Source organism: Erinaceus europaeus, chromosome 13, assembly GCF_950295315.1.
Source record: "Erinaceus europaeus chromosome 13, mEriEur2.1, whole genome shotgun sequence".
Lineage (NCBI taxonomy): Eukaryota > Metazoa > Chordata > Mammalia > Eulipotyphla > Erinaceidae > Erinaceus > Erinaceus europaeus.
In genome coordinates, this window is record NC_080174.1 from 71,479,932 (window position 1) to 71,501,478 (window position 21,547).

Below are 21,547 nucleotides of genomic sequence, written 5' to 3' on the forward strand. Positions count from 1 at the left end.
AGGTTTTTCTATGCTCTGCTAAATCCTAGGGTGCCCCCTTTCAACCAATCCTGGCCCTACACGGCACCCCTGGTTGTCGCCCAATAAAAAGCCCCCTCACCCCTCCCTTCTCTCTCTCTGGGCTCTCCGCTCTCCCTCTCTGAGGTCTCGCTCCCTGCTCTCCCCCGGTGGTCCGGCCATTGCTGGCTGGCTCCACGTGGTCTGAACCAAACCTCCCCCCCATCCCATAATAAAGATCTGTGTACCCCTTTGCTCTGGACATCCGCTCTCTTCTCCGCGGTGCAGCCCGACACCAGACCACCTCAACAACACCCCCCCTTTTTTTTTTTTTGTCTCCAGGGTTACCAATCTACTGCTCTTGGCTGCCATTTTTTCCCCCATTTTTTATTGGAAAGGACAGAGAAATTGAGAGAGGAGGGAAAGCTAGAGAGGGGGAAAGATAGACACCTGCAGACCTGCTTTGCTGCTTGTGAGGCGACCCCCACAGGTGGGGAGCCGAGGGCTTGATCCTTGAACCTTGATCCTTCAGCGGGTCCTTATGCTTCATACTGTGTGTGGTTAGTCCGAACCCCAGCCTGTCTCCCAGTTAATTTTTCAGACAGAGTGACACAGAGAGACCGAGACAATCTGGGAAAGAGGCCACAGCACCTGAGCTTTCTTTCTTCTTTTTTGTTTCCTAAAAGGTTATTTATTTTTATTTTATATTTATCTATTTATTTTCCCTTTTGTTGCCCTTGTTTTTTATTTTTTTGCCCTTGTTTTTTTTAATTGTTGTTGTGGTTATCATTGTTGTTATTGATGTCGTTGTTAGATAGGACAGAGAGAAATGGAGAGAGGAGGGAAAGACAGAGACGGGGAGAGAAAGATAAGACACCTGCAGACCTGCTTCACCACTTGTGAAGCAACTCCCCTGCAGGTGGGGGCTCAAACCGAGATCCTTATGCCAGCAGGTCCTTGCGCTTAACTTGCTGCGCTATCGCCGACTACCAAAGGTTTTTATTTCTAATTACTTTTATTTATTGGACACAGACAGCCAGAAACGAGAGGGTAGGAGAGAGACAGAGAGATACCTTCAGTACTGCTTCACCACAAAGCTTTCCCCCTGCAGGTGGGGACAGGGGGCTCGAGCTGGGGTTCTTGTGCATTGTAATGGGAGCTTGACCAGGTGCGCCCTCACCTAAACTTTCTTTAATGCTGCAACCTGGGTCCTGTATATGGCAAAGCAAGGCACTGTACAAGTTTCTGTGGTCCCTCAGACCCCACTTTTATTTTTATTTTTTTCAGACCCCACTTTAAAATTGCCCCGGCCTGCGGGGTTATCGATGGAAACCTAGGGTAGGGGGTGAGAGAATGGAAGGGACAAGAGACACGAAGAACGAGAGCAAGACAGGTTTCTGATCAAGCTCTGAAAATTTTATTTTGCAGCCGCATTTTAAGCACACACCATGAGGAAGTTCTGCTAAGGTAGTGGGGGAGGGAGGTGGGTGAGCGACTTTCCAAACAGCTAGATGGTAAGTCTCAGTTCCAATGATCGGAATGTCCTCTCACCGGCTATATGAGAGTCTTAGCTAAGGCCTTGGCTCCCAGCAAAAATGACTCCAGTTGCGTTGGTTGTTCACAAAGTGCTAGGGACTGCAGATCTACTATCTCATTAAGTTTCATAAGACAACGCATGAGTTTCACAGAAATTAAAAAAAAAAAAAGCACACGGCTAACGGCTGAGATTTGATTTTTCTTCTGTTTAGACCTAAAACCCCGCCTCCTTTTAACCCTTCACGGTGGTGGTGGTGGGGTGCAGTGGTACATCCTCCTTTTATTATTATTATTATTTTTAAAATTTTTAAATATTTACTTTCCCTTTTGTTGCCCTTGCTGTTTTATTGTTGTAGTTATTATTGTTATTGACATCGTCATTGTTAGGACAGAGAGAAATGGAGAGAGGAGGGGAAGACAGAGGGGGGAGAGAAAAACACCTGCAGACCTGCTTCACCACCTGGGAAGCGACTCCCCTGGAGGTGGGGAGCCAGGGGCTCGAACCAGATCCTTAAACCTGTCCTTGCATTTTGCACCACCTGTGCTTAACCCGCTGCGCTATGACCCTACTCCCCTATTATTTTTTTAAATTTTCTAATTATTTTTTAAAATTTTCTAATTGGGGATTAATGGTGTACAATTGACAATAAAATAGTTGGTACATGCGTAACATTTCCCAGTTTTCCACATAACAATTCAACCCCCACTAGGTCCTCCTCTGCCATCATGTTCCAGGACCGCCCCCCTCCCCCCCCCCAGTGCCTTTACTTTGGTGCAATACACCAACAACATCCTCCTTTTGAGCTGTGTGACCCCAGCACGGGCTCGTTTAGGCAACGCTACACTCAGTATACAGACCCCCCCACACACACATACACTCTAAACATTTTCTTCTGACTACCTTCTTTTTAAAAATTAAAAAAAAAATTTATTCATTGGGAGTCGGGCGGTAGCGCAGCGGGTTAAGCGCACATGGTGCAAAGCATAAGGACAGGTGTAAGAATCCCGGTTCGAGCCCCCGGCTCCCCACCTGCAGGGGAGTCGCTTCACAGGCGGTGAAGCAGGTCTGCAGGTGTCTGTCTTTCTCTCCCCCTCTCTGTCTTCCCCTCCTCTCTCCATTTCTGTCTGTCCTATCCAACAACAACAGCTATGACAATAACTACTACAACAAACACAAGGGCAACAAAATGGGAAAAACAGTCTCCAGGAGCAGTGGATTCGTAGTGCAGGCACCGAGCCCCAGCAATAACCCTGGAGGCAAAAAAAAAAATTTACTCCCTTTTTGTTGCTCTTGTTGATTTATTGTTGTTGTTGGATAGGACAGAGAGAGATGGAGAGAGGCGGCGAAGACAGAGAGGGGGAGAGGAAGACAGACACCTGCAGACCTGCTTCACCGCCTGTGAAGGCAACTCCCAGCACATGGGGAGCCGGCGGCTCGAACCTGGGTCCTTACACCGGTCCTTGTGCTTTGCGCCACGTGTGCTTAGCCCACTGCGCGCTACCACTCGACTCAGCACCCGACTCCCTCTGGCTACCTTTTTTTTTTTTTTGTTACTTTTTTTAATTTTATTTAAGAAAGGATTAATTAACAAAACCATAGGGTAGGAGGGGTACAACTCCACACAATTCCCACCGCCCAATCTCCATATCCCACCCCCTCCCCCGATAGCTTTCCCATTCTCTATCCCTCTGGGAGCATGGACCCAGGGTCATTGAGGGTTGCAGAAGGTAGAAGGTCTGGCTTCTGTAATTGCTTCCTTGCTGAACATGGGCGTTGACTGGTCGGTCCATACTCCCAGTCTGGTCTGGCTACCTTCTATCACTGCGGTTTCTAGTGAAGCTCAAACGTCAGCTTCGGGCCCTACTCGTGCCCACACTTGGAGAGCAGAAGGCCAAGAGGACCAGCTCCCACAGTAGAGTTGAGAACCCGGGGGAAGAGCGCCGGCGACCACGGCAAAACGTCACACTGGCGCCCCCTGGAGAATGCAGCCCCCACCAGCACTTCTGCGCATGTGCAAGTGCCCCTCGCCCCGCCCCTCGCCCCGGGCCCCTCTCCCTGGAGTGACTTCCCGAGGTCGCGAGGCGCTTCTATCAGTCAGCTTCCGGCCCGCTGCGCTTCTCATCTCCGCTTTCGCTTCTGCAGCGCGCGCGCCGCCCAACCATGCTTCCTGCATCCTCATATGTAGCCTCTCGGAGCCCGCACCGGGTGTTCGTGGTAGGGGTTGGGATGACCAAGGTAAACAGAGCGGAGCAGGTTTTCCGCCCCGCTGTGTCTGGGGAAGGCCGGAGATGACCAGGAAATTGGGTGGCTGGGAGGTGAGCTCAGGGTCTGCGATGGTGTGTCTGCCAATCCTCTTCGGTGACTTTGGGGTCGCAGACTGCAGACTGGGGTGTGATTGAGGTGGTGGTGGTGGTGTGGGGGGTGTTCCCTCTGGGGGAATCGTGGTATCTAAGAGCCGTCCCAGCAGCTCCTTCCTTCCTTGCCTTCCCTTTGCTCCCAGGGTCAGAGTTGGTGAGTGGCACCGCAAGATAACACAGCCTTCTCCTCCTTTGATGGTGTAGGTGTAGTAGGAAAGCACCTCCCTCCCTCCAGGGAAGTTGGTTGTGAATGTCACTCGCTGGACACTTAGCTGTCTAGACGCCTATTCGGGGACAGCTGGAAGTGTAGATGGGAAGCCAGAGGCATCTGTAAGAAGTCAGACTTCTTACACTCTCACTTCTTGACACCTTCACCACCGCCTTTGCTCTAGTAATGAACAGCTGCCTTTAGTTTCTCCCTACACTTAAAAACGATTACATTTATTTATTTTCTTAATAGAGAGAAAGGGTCCAGATCTGGCTTATGGTGGTTCTGGGGACTGAACCTGGGGACTCAGGCGTGAAAGTATGCTCCTCGCCCCCTCGAGCTCCGCAGTTTTATGCCTTAGTTGTTGCCACTTAGTTGTTGGGTACTGTTTTATTTTCACTTGCTTAATTTCTTAGCATTTGTAAAACAACAGATCCCCAAGAAGCCTCTGATCCACCTGACTTTTCCATTGATGCCCATACTTAACCTCTATTTTCACAAGAGGTAATTGTCATGATATTTGAAATTCTCTGTCTGCAGTATTTTATAGCATGTAAGTCCTCCCAAGTAGCGTGTTTAATTCATTGCTCTAATTTTTCTGTTTATTGATTTTATATTGTTCCGATCACACATGAGTGAAATTATACAATAGTCTTTCCCCACCTGATTTCTTTTTTTTTTCTTTTTCTTTTCTAAATCATTTTATTGGGGGGGGGATAACAGTTTACAGCACTGTTGTTGACACCTGGGTACAGTTTCTCACCTCCCTGTGATAGGTATCTGCAAAATACTCTCACACCCAACTTGGGCCCTTTTCTACCATTGTGTACCAGGACCCCACCTCTCTCTCAACCCCCTCCTATCCTTAGCTCCCCTAGAGTCCTTTGCTTTGGTGCATCTTTGGGTTTATTTCACTTGAGCTTCTTTCATTCTGGTGCAAAGAGTAAAAGTCCATCTTTTTAAATAGCTGAGTGATACTCTATAAATGTATTCATTTATTTAAAGAAACAAGTCACTTCCATATTTTTGCTATTATAAATAACACTGGTAAACATTATGTTATTGTAATGCTAGCTTTTTTTTTTTTTTTTTTTTGCCAAGAGCAGTATTTAACTTCTGTCTATTGGTGTGCCAGGGATAGAAGCTTACTCAGGAAAGCATATACTTTATCATGCTTAAGGATCTGGCTTTGAGCTGCTGGTACCACCTGGAAGCACAGTGTATAGAAGAAGTTTCATGAGTGGTGGCCCAATGCTGTGGTGTCTCTCCTACTCCCTCTTTGTCTCTGTCTCACACTGATATTGAAAGGAAGACGAGAGCCTGCCAGGAATGATGGAATCACACAAGCACTGACTAATAACAAAAAAGAAAGAAAGGAAGAGAGATCTAAGAGTGTGAAAGAAAGAAAGAAAGAAGAAAGCAGTTTTCTCTCCTTTTCTCTTTCCCGCCCTCTCTACCTTCAGTGTGAAACATGAATCATCCAGGCATGAAGTGTCAGCGAAGCCCTTGTGACAAGGAAAGAAAAAAAAATGCATATAGTTGTGAGGTGATACCTTATTATTTTATTTGGGGGTTAAGGGTTTGCAGTCTGATTGTTGATGCATGGGTATAATTTCTCCTCTCTGCGTGGTAGATGTCTGCAGAACACTCTCATCCCATTGTAGGGCCTTTTCTGCCATCAGGGTCCGACACTCTCTGCACCCCCCACCCTTTCCCCCTTTCTCCAGAGTCCTTTACTCTGGTAAAAGACACCTCCCTGTGGCTTTAATTTATATTTCACTAATAATTAGTGATGATGAACGTATTTTTATATATCTAATTAGTTAATTAGTTAATTAACTGGATACAGACAGAGAAATTGAGAGCAGGGAAGGGGAAGTGAGAGTGAGGGAGAGAGAGAGACATCTGCAGTATTGCCTTACCCTTGGATATGGGGGGGCTAGGACAGTGTCTTTGTATGTGGTATTTGGTGTGCTCAGCCAGCTGTGCCACCTGCCCCCCCCCCCCCCATATCCTTTTTGGAGAAATGTTTATTCTGCCCATGGTTTGATCTTTTTTTTTTTTTTGCCTCCAGGGTTATTGCTGGGGCTTGGTGCCAGCAGCACTACAAATCCACTCTCCTGGAGTCTATTTTTCCTATTTTGTTGCCCTTTTTGTGGTTGTTATTGTTGTTATAGCTGTTGTTATTGTTGGATAGGACAGAGAGATCGAGGGAGGTGGGGAAGATGGGGAGAGAAAGACAGACACCTGCAGACCTGCTTCACTGCTTGTGAAACGACACCCCTGCAGGTGGGGAGCCGGGGGCTCAAGCTGGGATCCTTACCCTGGTCCTTGCACTGGTCCTTGCACTTCGTGCCACATGAGCTTAACCCGCTGCCCAGCTCCCTGTTTGTTTTTTAAGTTGGATGAACTTTTTTTAATTTTTAAAATTATTTATTTATTATGGGATAGAGACACTGAGAGAAATTGAGATGGAAGGGGAAGATAGGGAAAGAGACAGAGACAGACAGACTCCTGCAGCCCTGCTTCCCCACTTGCAAAGCTTTCTCCTTGCAGGTGGCGACCAGGGGCTTGAACTTGGGTCGCATTGCCCTGTAATGTGAATGTTTAACCTGGTGCGCCACCACCTGGCTCCAGATATTAAGAACTCTTTGCGTAATTTGGGTATTAATCCCTGTTTTTTGTGGGTGTAGAAAAGATATGCCATAGCTTGGTTTTGAAAAATTTGGGGGACTGGGTGGTGCTGCCCCTGGTTGAGTGCATGTATTACAATTAATAAAAACCTGGATTCAAACCCAGGGTCCCCATCTGCAGGGAGGAGCTTCATGAGAGGTGAGACAGTGCTACAGAACTAACTCTCCCTTTTTAACTTTTACACCAGAGCACTGATTGGAGATTGAACTGCGACCACAGAGCCTCAGGCATGAGAGTCTTTTGTATAACCATTATGTTATATCCCCAGCTCTCTTGTCTCTTTCTCTCTCTCTCTCTCTCTCTTGCTTTCCTCTCAATTTCTGTCTATACCAATAAATAAGTACAGTATTTTAAGAGTATATAAACCATAATTTATTAACATATGGCAATAAAAGATACTTAAAGGGGGTTGGGTGGTAGCGCAGCGGGTTAAAGGCACGTGGCGCGAAGCGCAAGGACTGGCTTAAGGATCCAGGTTTGAGTCCCCGGCTCCCCATCTGCAGGAGGGTTGCTTCACAAGTGGTGAAGCAGATCTGCAGGTGTAAGTCTCTCTCTGCTCCTCTCTTCCCCTCCTCTCTCGATTTCCCTCTGTCCTATCCAACAACATCATCAATGACAACAATAATAATAACCACAACAGTGATAAAACAACAAGGGCAACAAAAGGGAAAAAAATAGCCTCCAGGAGCAGTGGACTAGAGGTGCAGGCACCGAGCCCCCGCATTACCCTGGAGGCCAAATAATAATAATATTTAAATATAGCTTATAGGAAGCAACACATATACCAGCAGTTAAACATCAAATTGTGATACTTAAATCTTCTACCATTTCTTGGTGGGGGAGGCTGGTTTCAAAGCAACTGGTTGGAGTCCTGATTGAGAGTCCTGGACAGAATGTTCCTCCACACAGGTGAACATCCCACAGGGTAGAATCAATTTATAGAGATGAGTGAACAATCTTTGTTTAGGTTGTTACTTTTGGCCTGCGCCTTTTCCCTGAAGTGTTCCCCTTTCCCAATGTTCCTCCACACAGGTGAACAACCCACAGGGTAGAATCAATTTATAGAGATGAGTGAACAATCTTTGTTTAGGTTGTTACTTTTGGCCTGCGCCTTTTCCCTGAAGTGTTCCCCTTCCCCAATGTTCCTCCACACAGGTGAACATCCCACAGGGTAGAATCAATTTATAGAGATGAATAAACAGTCTTTGTTTAGGTTGTTACTTTTGGCCTGTGCCTTTTCCCAGAAGGGTTCCCCCCTCCCCCCCTCCATCAAAGTTAATAACTGCTGGGCAGCACAGTAACTGAGTTACTTAGCATCCCCCCCCCCCTTTTTTTTTTAGTCTGCAGCTCTGGGGCCAGAGTCTGACCAGGTTGGCCAGGCTTAACCCTGAGTGTGGTCTGTTTGAGGAGGGAACTCATTATCTGTTTGGCTTTAGCAAAGGGGGTTGGTTCCTGCTCACAAGGCCCCGTGAAATATAACAGTTTTCAACTTACAGTACACTAAACAATTTGCAGTTGTCCTAGCACGTAAACACGGTGTATGCTATGGTAGTGGCCAGCTTTTATAGCAATGCATACTCTGTCCATTTTTATTGCAATCACTTATCCGTTGTGTGATGTATGAACACCTACACCCACTCAATAGGCTACCTTTTTGTTGCTTTTCATATTTTCTTTTGTTGAAAAAGCTTCTAATTTTAATGTAATCCCAATTGTATGTCATTACTTTCACCTCCATTGTTGCCTATTGTTGCCTGTTTCCTTTTAGACTAGAAGCTTCCTTAGGCCAAGGACTTTTTGTTTATGAGCAAAGTCCAAGAGTGTAATAGGCACTTAATGTGTTTACATTTAGATAAATAGATGAGTGGCTTTTTTTTTTTTTGTTTTTTAGTTCTTGTTTTTAAAAATTATTTATTTATTTATTCCCGTTTGTTGCTCTTGTTTTATTATTGTAGTTATTATTGTTGTTGTCATTGTTGGGTAGGACAGAGAGAAATGAAGAGAGGAGGGGAAGACAGAGAGGGGAGAGAAAGACAGACACCTGCAGACCTGCTTCACCTCCTGTGAAGCGACTCCCCTGCAGGTGGGGAGCCGGGGTAGATGAGCGATTTTCTGCAATGCTATGCTTAGAGAAAACCTAACTATTGTTTTCTGTTTGTCTCTTTGTATTTCTAGTTCATGAAACCTGGAGGTGAGAATTCAAGAGATTACCCTGACATGGCTAAAGAAGCAGGTAATAGATCTTTAAACATTGTAGTTTATTTTATGTAGAGCCAAAGGGAGGAGAGGACAAGAGAGGAGAGGAGAGGAGAGGCTATGGCACTGAAGTTGCCTTCATTGTGAAGACCAGGTTCGAGTCTGGGTTGTTCATGTGGCAAAGTAGTGCACTATCCAAATGAGCTATTTCTTTGACCTCTTCTATAGATATTTTTCAAGTACATTTGTTTGTGTCCGCTAGTTGAAATATGTATCTGAATTCCAGCTGAGAGAGCTTCTGTTGTTCTCTTAAAAAAACAAAAACAAAAAAAACTGAGTACAAATAGAACTTTTTTTTTATTTTTGCATGGTAGAAATCAGTGTTTCAGTGTTTTAGAAGCAGGGCCAATTGGTCTACATGAGTTGTCAGTTGTGTAAGGAAACTTTGAAATACACTAGCTACACAGAGACCTTCAGAGCTCCTTGGTCCTGAGAAGTTCTTAGCTAAATTCTCCTTTTTGGAATTCTCTCCTTATTCCTGATAGCTTAGTGCCAAGCTTCTCTCTTATGTGAAATAAATCAATAAAATCTTTAAAAAAATGGCCTAACAGATTATTTTTTCAGACTGTGTTATTGTTAAGAGTCTCACTAGCAACATATGAGAATGTTTTTTTTTTACCAGTCTCACTAATATGATTATAAATAAGACATAATTTTTCTTATGTGCCAAAACAGAATAAGATAAGTGGTCTGGATAAAGCAATCCCATAATCAACTATGTATCTTTGGAAGTTAAAAAAATACACTTTATAATGATTAAGATTTTTTTTTTAATTTTGATGATAGAACAATTCTCTTTTCTTTCTTTTTTTTTTTTTTTGCCTCCAGGGTTATTGCTGGGGTTCAGTGTCTGCACTATGAATCCACTGCTCCTAGAGGCCATTTTCCCCCTTTTGTTGCCCTTGTTGCTTATTGTTGTTGTTATTATTGCTGTTGTTGTTGAATAGAACAGAGAGAAATTGAGAGATGGGAAGACAGAGAGGGGGAGAGAAAGATAGACACCTACTTCACCTCCAGCCCTTGCGATTTATGCCATGTGTGCTTAACCCGCTGCGCTACCACCCGGGCTCCCTATTTATTTATTTATTTGTTTATTTTTATTATTTTAATTTATTTTATTTTTATTTTTTTAACCAGAACACTGCTCAGCTCTGGCTTATGGTGGTGCTGGGGATTGAACCTGGGACCTCAGAGCCTCAGGCTTGAAAGGCTTTTGCATAATCATTATGCTGTCTCCCCAGCCCCTATTTGTTTATTTTTTTAAAGAGTGTCAGTCTTAGGTGCGGGGTGATGGTGCACCTCGTTGAGCACACAAATTACAATGCAACAAGGACCAAGGTTCAAGCTCTTGTCCCTCAGCGCAAAGCACAAGGACCGATGTTAAGGATCTTGGTTTGAGCCCCTGGCTCCCCGCCTGTAGGGAGTTGCCCCATACCTATAGGGTGCCACTTCACAGGTGGTGAAGCAGGTCTGCAGGTGTCTATCTACTGCCCAGCCCTGATTTTTTTTTTTTTATGTATATATGAGAGAAAGGAAAAGAAAGAAAACCACAGCATTGCTCTGGCGTATGGTAATGTGGGGACCTCATGCTTGAGGCCCAATGTTCAATCCATTACACTACCTTCCAAGCTGTTATGATTTTTTAAAGCATGGAATGGCCTTTATTTATTTATTTATTTTTGTTATTATTAATTTTTTAAAATTGCCACCACAGCTATCTCTGGTGCTTAGTGCCTGCAAAACTAATCCAAACACTCCTGGCAGCCATTTTCCCTATTTTTTTCTTTTTTGTTTTATTTGATAGAGACAGAAATTGAGAGGGTAAGGGAAGACAAAAAAGGAGAAAAGTAACCATCTGCAGATTGGCTTCACTGCTCATGAAGCTTCCCTCTGTTCCACAGGTGGGGAACAGAGCTCAAACCCAGGTCCTCACACGTGGTAATGTGTGCACTTAACTGGGTGTACCACAGCCTGGCCCCCTGGATTTATCAGTTTTAGATATCTGCTTTTTGCTGTGGTTAAGGAAAATTTTGTTCATACCTTCTCTTTATCTCCTACTCTCCTCTTTCTAGTTTCTTCTTCTTTTTTTTTTAAGATTTTAAAATTTATTTATTAGTGAGAAAGATAGGAGGAGAGAGAGAAATAACCAGACATCACTCTGGTACCTGTGCTGCCGGGGATTGAACTTAAGACCTCATGCTTGAGAGTCCAGTGCTTTATCAACTACGCTACCTCCCGGACCACTCTAGTTTATTATTCTAATTTCTATTAGTTTGTCCCTTGGTTGTTGATATACCATTGGATAGCTCTAAGAATCCTTACAGTTCTGTTTTTTGTTCATAGACAGAATCATTTTATTTTATTTTATTTGTAAAAAGGAAACACTGACAGAACCATAGGGTAGGAGGGGGGTACAACTTCACACAGTTCCCACCACCAGAACTCTGTATCCCATCCCCTCCCCTGATAGCTTTACCATTCTTTATTCCTCTGGGAGTATGGACCCAAGGTCATTGTGGGATGCAGAAGGTTGAAGGTCTGGCTTCTGTAATTGCTTCCCTGCTGAACATGGGCATTAGCAGGTCAATCCATACTCCCAGCCTGCCTCTCTCTTTCCCTAGTGGGACGGGGTTTTGGGGAATCAGAGTTCCAGGACACATTGGTGGGGTTGTCTGTCCAGGAAAGTCTGGTTGGCATCATGCCAGTATCTGGAACCTGGTGCCTGAAAAGAGAGTTAACATATAAAGCCAAACAAATTATTGACTAATCAGGAACCTACAGGCTGGAATAGTGCAGATGAAGAGTTGGGGGGGGGGGCGGGCGTCTCCGTTTTGTAGATAGCTAGTAGGTGTATTTTAGTTATATTCCAAAGGGCCTGTGGCTACACTAGTTTTTTTTTTTTCCTCTGAGCCTGAAATCTGATATGCAGGTGTATCCAAGTTATTGTCTGGGGAGATGATGTCATGGCTGGAAAAAAAAAAACAGAAAGCTGGATCAGGGAAGAGAGTAGTTCCCAAATAGGGGAAAGGTATGTAAATATTGTTGACTGTAAGCCTCATCGATTTGATCTGATCTGGGGCTCATACTCAGCTTAAGAGCCTGTGCGACCTCTGCATCCCTGTGGAGACAGAATCATTTCTTTTTATTTAAATTTTATTTATTCATGAAGAAGATAGTGACAAAGAACCAGACATCACTCTGGTACATGTGCTGCCTGGGATTGAACTCAGGACCTCACACTTGAGAGTCTAGTGCTTCATCTACTGTAGCAACTCTCAGACCACACAGAATCATTTCTTGATCATAGCTTTATGGTATGCTCATGTAATGATCTCTTCTCCAACAACAGTGACCGTCTCTTCAGTTTTGTTCTCCAGCTATGTGGTAGAACCATTGAAATGAGTAAAACCAAGAGCTTCTAAGACTCTTACGATTTAATCTATTTATAGTTACTTGTATAGTTAGGACAGAGTGTGTCATGTGTCCAAATGAAAGTGCAAAAAAGTGATATAGTAGATTAAGGAAGAAATTATCATTTCTGAAAAGAAATACCTGAGATATTTTGATGAAAGATTTGTCATTGGAATTGAACATAGATTATATTAGCGATATAGACTCTCTCTAGGAAAACTAATAAACCTATATTAGAGATATAGACTTACTCTAGGAAAACTAAACTAAATGTTTACTCATCTAAAGCAGATACTTACAGCACTGTCTGATAAGACTTTTTTGTCTTTGCAGGCCAGAAGGCATTAGCTGATGCACAGATTCCTTATTCAGAAGTGGAACATGCATGTGTTGGCTACGTTTATGGTATGTGGCAAACTGTATATTCTTTTTTTTTTTTTTTGCCTCCAGGGTTATTGCTGGGGCTCAGTGCCTGCACCATGAATCCACTGCTCCTGGAGGCCATTTTTCTTTCCCCCCTTTGTTGCCCTTGTTGTTGTAGCCTTGTTGTGGTTATTATTATTGTTGTTGATGTCGTTTGTTGCTGGATAGGACAGAGAGAAATCGAGAGAGGAGGGGAAGACAGAGAGGGGGAGAAAAAGACAAAAACCTGCAGACCTGCTTCACCGCTTGTGAAGAGATTCCCCTGCAGGTGGGGAGCCTGGAGCTCGAACCAGGATCTCTATTCCTGGCCTTGCGCTTTGCACCACATGCGATTAACCTGCTGCACTACCGCCCGACCCCCAAACTATATTCGTAAAATCACTCATCTAAATCTGGCACCAACTATCAATACACAAGCAATGCAGGGATATTGAAGAACTTTAACCCTCAGAACTCACAATTCAGATTTATTCCCATTCCTTCTAGATTCTCTTATATTCTTGTCTGTATATTTTTTCACCATTATTATAGTGCCAGTACAGGTGATAGATAAATATTTTTAGTATACAGTACCTGAGAATGAGCCCATGGCCTCACACATACATAATGCCATTAAGTGACTTCCTGTTTCAACTTTTGTCTTTTTTTCTTTTTTTTTAAATATTTTATTTTATTTATTTATTCCCTTTTGTTGCCCTTGTTTTTTATTGTTGTAGTTACTATTGTTATTGTCGTTGTTGGATAGGACAGAGAGAAATGGAGAGAGGAGGGGAAGACAGAGGGGGAGAGAAAGACACCTGCAGACCTGCTTCACCACCTGTGAAGCGACTTCCCTGCAGGTGGGGAGCCGGGGTTCGAACCGGGATCCTTATGCTGGTCCTTTTGCTTTGCGCCACCTGCGCTTAACCCGCTGCGCTACAGCCCGACTCCCCCTTTTTTGCTTCTTATAGTGAGAGAAGAGTGAAAGACAGAGAGGAGAGATGCCATAACACTGCTTGGTGGCCCATGGCGTAACCCCACCTCAGGCTGTCCAGGTGCTAGGACTTGAACATAGTAAGGTATGCACTCTCCTAGGTGAATACCTCCCCAACCCTTGGAGATGTGTGTGTGTGTGTGTGTGTGTGTGTGTGTGTATGATAACTTTCTGTTTGATTAGTGATTTAATACTGATTTACAAAATTGTAAGGTAATAGGAGTACAATTTCATACAGTTCCCACCACCAGAATTCTGTGTCCCATCCCTTCCCTTGGAAACTGCAGTAGTACCCCCAAGGTCACCAATAAGAGCTGATTATATAACTATTTATATCAACCCTTGGCCTTTATTTATTTTTTTTTAAGAGGTGAACCTTCTCTATGACCCTGCAATCCCTCTCACGGGGATATAGCCCATCCAAAAAGATTTGTGTATACTTATGTTCATGGCGGCACAATAATAGCCAAAATGTGGAAGTAACTCAGGTGTCCAACAACAGATGAGTGGCTGAGTAAGTTGTGGTCTATATACATAATGGAATACTACTCAGCTTTTAAAAATGGATTTCACCTTCACCTCATTTTGGATGGAGCTTGAATGAATCATATTAATTGAGATAAGTCAGAAGCAGAAGAATGAATATGAGTTGATCTCACTCATAGACAGAAGCTGAGAAACAAGAACGGAAGGGAAAACATTAAGCAGAACTTGGACTGGAGTTGGGGTATTGCACCAAAGGAAAAGATTCTGGGGTGGGGGAAGGCTCAGGTCCTTTAACATAAAGGAGGACCTAGTGGGGGCTGAATTGTTATGTGGAAAACAGAAACATTGTGCATGTACGAACTATTGTATTTTACTGTCAACTGTAAGCCATTAATTGCCCAATAAGGAAATTAAAATAAATTAATTTTGCTTTATTAGAGGCAGTGTGGGGGGATTAGATAGGATAATGGTCATGCAAAGAAACTTTCATGCCTGAGGTCATGCCTGAGGCTATGAAGTCCCAGGTTCAATCCTCCCGCCACCATAAGCCAGAGCTGATCAGTGCTTTGGTGAGAGAGAGAGAGAGAGAGAGAGAGAGAGAAAAAAGGAGAGGGGGGGGGAAGAGAGAGAGAGTGGTATCACATCACTGAAGCTTTTCTTAATGCAGTTGTCACCAGGCTTGAACCTGTGTTGTGCTTTTGACCAAGCAGCATACTATCCAAGTGAGATATTTTACTGGTCCCTTTGGTCTTTAATGATTTGTCCTAGTCTTTTCATAGCTTTTTGTGAGCGTCTTAGTCTTAGTAATCTACTGCAGTTTATTTAATAGTAGTAATGATAACCTATTCTCCGCACTTGAAATGATTTGCTTTTTTAAGATTTTGCTTATTTATTAATGAGAAAGACAGGAGGAGTGAAAGAACCAGACAGCACTCTGGTATTGCTACTAGAAATTGAACTTGGGGTCTCATGCCTGAGGGTCCAATGCTTTACCTACTGTGCCACCTCCTGGACCACTTGAAATGATTTTCTAATGTCTAGTTATTATAAGGGCCTATAGTAATCATTACTTTAGGCCAGGGGTATAACTCAGTAGTAGGGGACGTGCTTTATATATGTGAAACACTTATTTTGATCCCTAGCACCTAAAACTGACCAACCAACCAAACAACAACAAAACAACCCAGAAACAAAGCCAAGTATTACCATAAATGAATACTGTTGCGTATATGCTGTTACTTTATTGAGATTTCAAGATACCAGGAGAGAGATTTTACTGTTGTGTGTGTGTGTGGGGTATATTGATCTACAAGGCAGTTGTCATGAGTACAGTTGTTTTTTCAGTTTCTTTTTTAAAATTTTATTTATTATATAGAGAAACATTGAGGGAGGAGGAGGAGATAGAGGGGAGAGAGAGAGAGAGAGAGAGTGAGAAAGAGACCTATAGCTCTACTTCACCATTCGTGAAGCTTTCCCCTTACAGGCAGGGACTAGGGGCTTGAACCTGGCTCCTTGAACACTGTAACATGAGCGCTTAACCAAGTGCGCCACCGCCTGGCCCCAAGAGTACAGTTTCTTATCTCTCCTCTAAAGAACTCTCAGAGGGGAGTTTACTAGGTTAAAGAGATGCACAATTCAGCAGATCGCTTTCTCTCCTCTCTTCTCCTCTCCTCTCCTCTCCCGGATCAACTAGGAATACCAAAAGAGACCACCCGGACTGAAACAAGACAGGACTAGAATGACCACAGAAACCCAGTAAATCACCCGTGAGTACAAACACGCGTGGCTGGTGACAGAGAGGAGAGAGGGGCCTGAGGAGAGATTAAGTGACTGCTAACAGTTCGACAGTTTGTCAGTGGAGACACCACCTCCAGTCTGCTCCACCAACAAGGGGACAGCTGAAGGGAGGAAAGGACTCCCCAGAGACTCACCAAGTACAACTCTGAGTCTCCATTGCTACTACCCTCAGAATCTGGAGCAGCAACAGGGAGGGACACCAGGGCACAGAGATCTAACCGGGAAACTCAGGAGAAGACCTATACCTCGGTGGCATAGCTGAAGGGCTGTGAAAGTCTCTTTGCATAACCACTGGATTATCTCTGCCACACCCTGCTTTATCTCTTGGTCAGGAGTCATTGATTAATCCAAGAAGCCTATTGATAGTTTAAAAGCCCTCAGGCTACCATAGCCTAAAGGGGGAAAAAAAAAGGCTTTTACACCACTGAACTCCAACTCAGGGATTGAAAAACCACTTAACTTATATAAAATGGTTAAAACAACAAGAAAAAATAATGGAGACTCGAACCAGGACAAGAGTCCAGCTAAAAGTCCTCCAGAGGGTGAAGCACAAAACAACGAGTTCAACATCCAAACATTAGCTAAGGAAATAATAACAGGAGTGAGTAAAGAATTTGAAAAAATTGTAATCAGAACTGCAGGAACAACAAATGAGAATATGGAAGAAAATTCTAATTATCTCATGGTTATTAGAGAGCTGAAAGCTGAAATCGCTGAGCTAAGAATGCAACTAGCTGAACAAGCTAAAACAGTATCAGAGCAGGGCAACAAAATAGATGAACTCCAGAAAGCAGTAGAGGGCAGAGAGAATAGAATCAATGAGGCTGAAGACAGAATTAGCAAGATTGAGGATGAATTAGAGACAACTAAAGAAGAAGTAAGAGATCTCAAAAAGAGATTAAGAGATGCTGAAAACAACAACAGAGTCCTATGGGATGACTTCAAAAGAAACAATATATGCATTATTGGCTTACCAGAGGAAGAAAGAGAAGGGGAGGAAGAAAGCGTTCTCCAGGCCATAATAGCTGAAAATTTCTCTAGTCTAGACAACACCAAAGACATAAAGATTCAAGAAGCCCAGAGGGTCCCAAACAGAATTAACCCAGACCTAAAGACACCAAGACATGTCATACTTAGATTGGAAAGGAATAAGGATAAAGAAAGGATCCTCAAGGCTGCAAGAGAAAAACAAAGAGTCACCTACAAAGGAAAACCCATAAGATTAGCAGCAGACTTCTCCATACAAACACTACAGGCCAGAAGAGAATGGCAAGATATCTATCGAGTGCTCAATGAGAAAGGCTTTCAGCCAAGAATACTATAGCCTGCTAGACTGTCATTCAGACTAGATGGAAGCATCAAAACCTTCTCAGACAAGCAACAGTTGAAGGAAGCAACCATCACCAAGCCTGCCTTGAAAGAAGTTCTGAAAGGTTTCCTATAAACAACCAGACCACCACAAATAGAACATATATCAAAACACTCTAAAACTCTACAAGAATGGCGTTAAAATATCTTCAATCTTTGATATCAATAAATGTGAATGGCCTGAATTCACCTATTAAAAGACACAGAGTAGGAAGATGGATCAGAAAACACAATCCAACAATATGTTGTCTACAGGAAACTCACCTAACGCAACAAGACAAACACAGACTTAAAGTGAAAGGATGGAAAACTATCATTCAAGTCAATGGCCCACAAAAAAGGGCAGGAACAGCTATTCTCATATCTGACATGATAGACTTTAAAATACATAAGATTAAAAAAGATAGGAATGGACACTACTTAATGCTCAGAGGATCAGTCAATCAAGAGGACTTAACAATTATTAATATCTATGCACCCAATGAGAAGCCATCTAAATACATCAAACTTCTACTGAAAGAGCTACAGCAATATATTAACAGTAACACAATCATAGTAGGGGACTTCAACACCCCACTATCTCAACTTGACAGATCATCCAGGAAGAAAATCAGTAAAGACATAAGGGAGTTAAATGAAGAGATAGATAACCTAGAACTATTGGACATTTTCAGAGTCATTCAGAGCAAGTTGTGGTAAATATACACAATGGAATACTACTCAGCTGTAAAAAACGGTGACTTCACCGTTTTCAGCCAATCTTGGATGGACCTTGAAAAAATCATGTTGAGTGAAATAAGTCAGAAACAGAAGGATGAATATGGGATGATCTCACTCTCAGGCCGAAGTTGAAAACAAGATTAGAAAAGAAAACACAAGTCGAACCTGAAATGGAATTGGAGTATTACACCAAAGTAAAAGACTCTGGGGTGGGTGGGTGGGTGGGGAGAATACAGGTCCATGAAAAATGATGAATGAAATAGTGGGGGTTTTATTGCTAAATGGGAATCTGGGGAATGTTATGCATGTAGAAAAAAAAAAAAGAAGTAGAAACGCAAAGCAGAAATTGACTGAGTTTGGAGTATGGCACCAAAGTAAGAAAGCAGAAGTATACTAGAGTTTGCAGTGAGTACCTCCCTAATACTTCCTCTCCACTTTTCCAAGCTTTGGGTCCATGATTGCTCAACAATTTGTTTGGCTTTGTATGTTAACTCTCTTTTCAGTCACCAGGTTCCAGGTATCATCAGGATGCCGGCCAGACTTCCCTGGATTGAAGACACCACCAAGGTGTCCTGGAGCTCAGCTTCCCCAGAGACCCATCCTACTAGGGAAAGAGAGAGGCAGACTGGGAGTATGGACCGACCAGTCAACGCCCATGTTCAGCGGGGAAGCAATTACAGAAGCCAGACCTTCTACCTTCTGCAACCCTTAATGACCCTGGGTCCATGCTCCCAGAGGGATAGAGAATGGGAAAGCTATTGGGGGAGGGGGTGGGATATGGAGATTGGGCGGTGGGAATTGTGTGGAGTTGTACCCCTCCTACCCTATGGTTTTGTTAATTAATCCTTTCTTAAATAAAAAATAAATAAAAAAAAAAATCAGAGATGAAAAAAAAAAAAAAAAAAGAGATGCACAATTCATGTGTTGCAAAGGAGGTTCTGAACCTTGCTGATCCCAGGGAGCAGCATATTCCTTCATATGTTCTAACCATAGCTCTCTGATATGTGTACCATTGTACTTGGAAAAGTAGTTAAACATGCTTTCAGTTTGAATCACTATATATATATATATATATATGGGATGTCCTAGCATATAGGCTCTTATAAATGTTATGAAGTGATGGTGGACCTGACATGGCCTCCTCTAACTAGTTGGTATAGTTTCAAAGATTTTAATCTGACAGTATAAATGAAATACTGCTTCCATTACCTCGTAGCTCTAGACAGACTTAATGGTTTGCTACTACAAGCCATTTCTCTTTAAAATTTTTCTTTTATTTAAGAAAGGATTAATTAACAAAACCATAGGGTAGGAGGGGTACAATTCCACACAATTCCCACCACCCATTCTCCATATCCCACCCCCTCCCCTGATAGCTTTCCCATTCTCTATCCCTCTGGGAACATGGACCCAGGGTCATTGTGGGTTGTAGAAGGTGGAAGGTCTGGCTTCTGTAATTGCTTCCCCGCTGAACACGGGTGTTGACTGGTCGGTCCATACTCCCAGTCTGCCTCTCTCTTTCCCTAGTAGGGTGGGTCTCTGGGGAAGCGGAGCTCCAGGACACATTGGTGGTGTCTTCAATCCAGGGAAGTCTGGCCGGCATCCTGATGACATCTGGAACCTGGTGACTGAAAAGAGAGTTAACATACAAAGCCAAACAAATTGTTGAGCAATCATGGACCCAAAGCTTGGAATAGTGGAGAGGAAGTGTTAGGGGGATACTCACTGCAAACTCTAGTGTACTTCTGCTTTCAGGTATATATTTTGCAGTAGTTTATGGATACGTGTGAACATATGCTCTCTCTCACAGAAACTGGTGTATATCTAGGTTTTGGGACTTTGTTAGAAAGTGAACCACCTGAGATGGAATTAGAGTATACTATGAAAGGAAAGGTCTCACCCGAGTAATGAAGCTGAAGGGTTGTCATTCCACACGTGAAGTCTCTGGACACAGTCTGAAGTGATGCATGTTGAGGTGGCAATCATTGTGTTGGTTAGGTTGTGATCGGCAGATGCAATATTATTTGATATGGATTGGGAGAGGCATACGGGAAAGTGGGCCCTATCAAAGGGTTCCAGGACTGGGGGAAGTAGAGGCTCTATAGTGGAGATGTGAGGTTCCTGCTGTCTTAGAGTTCAAAAAGACAATCGATAGTTAATGTTATCATCGCATTATTTGATAATTGGGTTAACTTTGAAAAGTCCTTTTGTTAGGGTTTGCTGTATCTCTTCAAAATTTTTAAAAAATTATCTTTATTTATTTATTGGATAGAGATAGCCAGAAATTGAGATGGAAGGGGATATTAGGGAGAGAGACAGAGAGACACCTTCAGTACTGCTTTACTACTCATGAAGCTTTCCCCCTGCAGGTGGGGACTGGAGGCTCGAACCTGGGTCCTTGTACACTGTAATGTGTGCACTCAGCCAGGTTATGCACACCATCCGGCCCCCTACAAGTCATTTTTCTATTGTCTTACCTCTGTATCATGTAAACATAAATTATGTTTGGAGGATTTTTTTTATATATTTCCCGAGTAAATGATGATTAATACTAAAACTTTTTCTGAGTAAGATGTCACTAATGTTTTTACTGTTTTGTTTCTTCCAGCTGTGTGCAAAGGCATAAAACTGACAATACCATAATGCAGTATGATGTTGCAGTGCATCTCTGTAATTTCCATGTAACAGAAATTAATATTTTTGTTTCTCTCTCTTTCCAGGTGACTCTACCTGTGGGCAGAGAGCTATCTACCATAGTTTGGGTCTGACTGGAATTCCTATAATCAACGTCAACAATAACTGTGCTACTGGCTCTACTGCTTTGTTTATGGCCCGGCAGCTGGTTCAGGGTGGTACGTAATGTTTATTTATCTAGTGTGCTTAAATATTTGGGGGGTTATTACCTGCCTTTCATTATTTCTCTCACAATTGTCAGAGGGATTCCTCTGTAATTTGTTTTGTGTGTGTCACTAGGACTTCATGAGTGTGAGATTTCATTGCTGCAGGCTACCTTTTTTTTTTTAATAAATTTCATTTTTTATATATTTATTTATTTATTCCCTTTTGTTGCCCTTGTTTCTTTTTATTGTTGTAGTTATTATTGTTGTTGTTACTGATGTCGTTATTGTTGGGTAGGACAGAGAGAAATGGAGAGAGGAGGGGAAGACAGAGGGGGAGAGAAAGATAGACACCTGCAGACCTACTTCATCACCTGTGAAGTGACTCCCCTGCAGGTGGGGAGCCGGGGGCTCGAACTGGGATCCTTATGCCAGTCCTTGCGCTTTGCACCATGTGCACTTAACCCGCTGCACTACCGCCCG

At 43.1% G+C, this 21,547-nt stretch overlaps 1 protein-coding gene across 5 annotated transcripts in view; it reads left to right on the plus strand.

Annotated features, from left to right (window-relative positions):
- SCP2 (sterol carrier protein 2) overlaps nucleotides 1–21,547 on the plus strand; it is a 342,267-nt gene that overhangs the window by 247,075 nt on the left and 73,645 nt on the right. Inside the window, exons 1-4 of one of the 5 annotated variants that reach the window (XR_009553885.1) lie at nucleotides 3,603–3,769; nucleotides 8,969–9,026; nucleotides 12,794–12,865; nucleotides 20,948–21,079. The exons of 1 other annotated variant lie outside the window; for it this stretch is intronic. Coding sequence is in view for 2 of the 4 variants with exons in the window: in XM_060206213.1 (XP_060062196.1) it covers nucleotides 3,695–3,769; nucleotides 8,969–9,026; nucleotides 12,794–12,865; nucleotides 20,948–21,079 (337 nt within the window). In the remaining 2 variants the exon portion in view is untranslated. Of the gene's footprint in view, nucleotides 1–3,602; nucleotides 3,770–8,968; nucleotides 9,027–12,793; nucleotides 12,866–20,947; nucleotides 21,080–21,547 lie in introns of those variants that run through there. 3 more of the 5 variants (XR_009553884.1, XM_060206213.1, XM_060206214.1) reach the window with 3 other exon arrangements.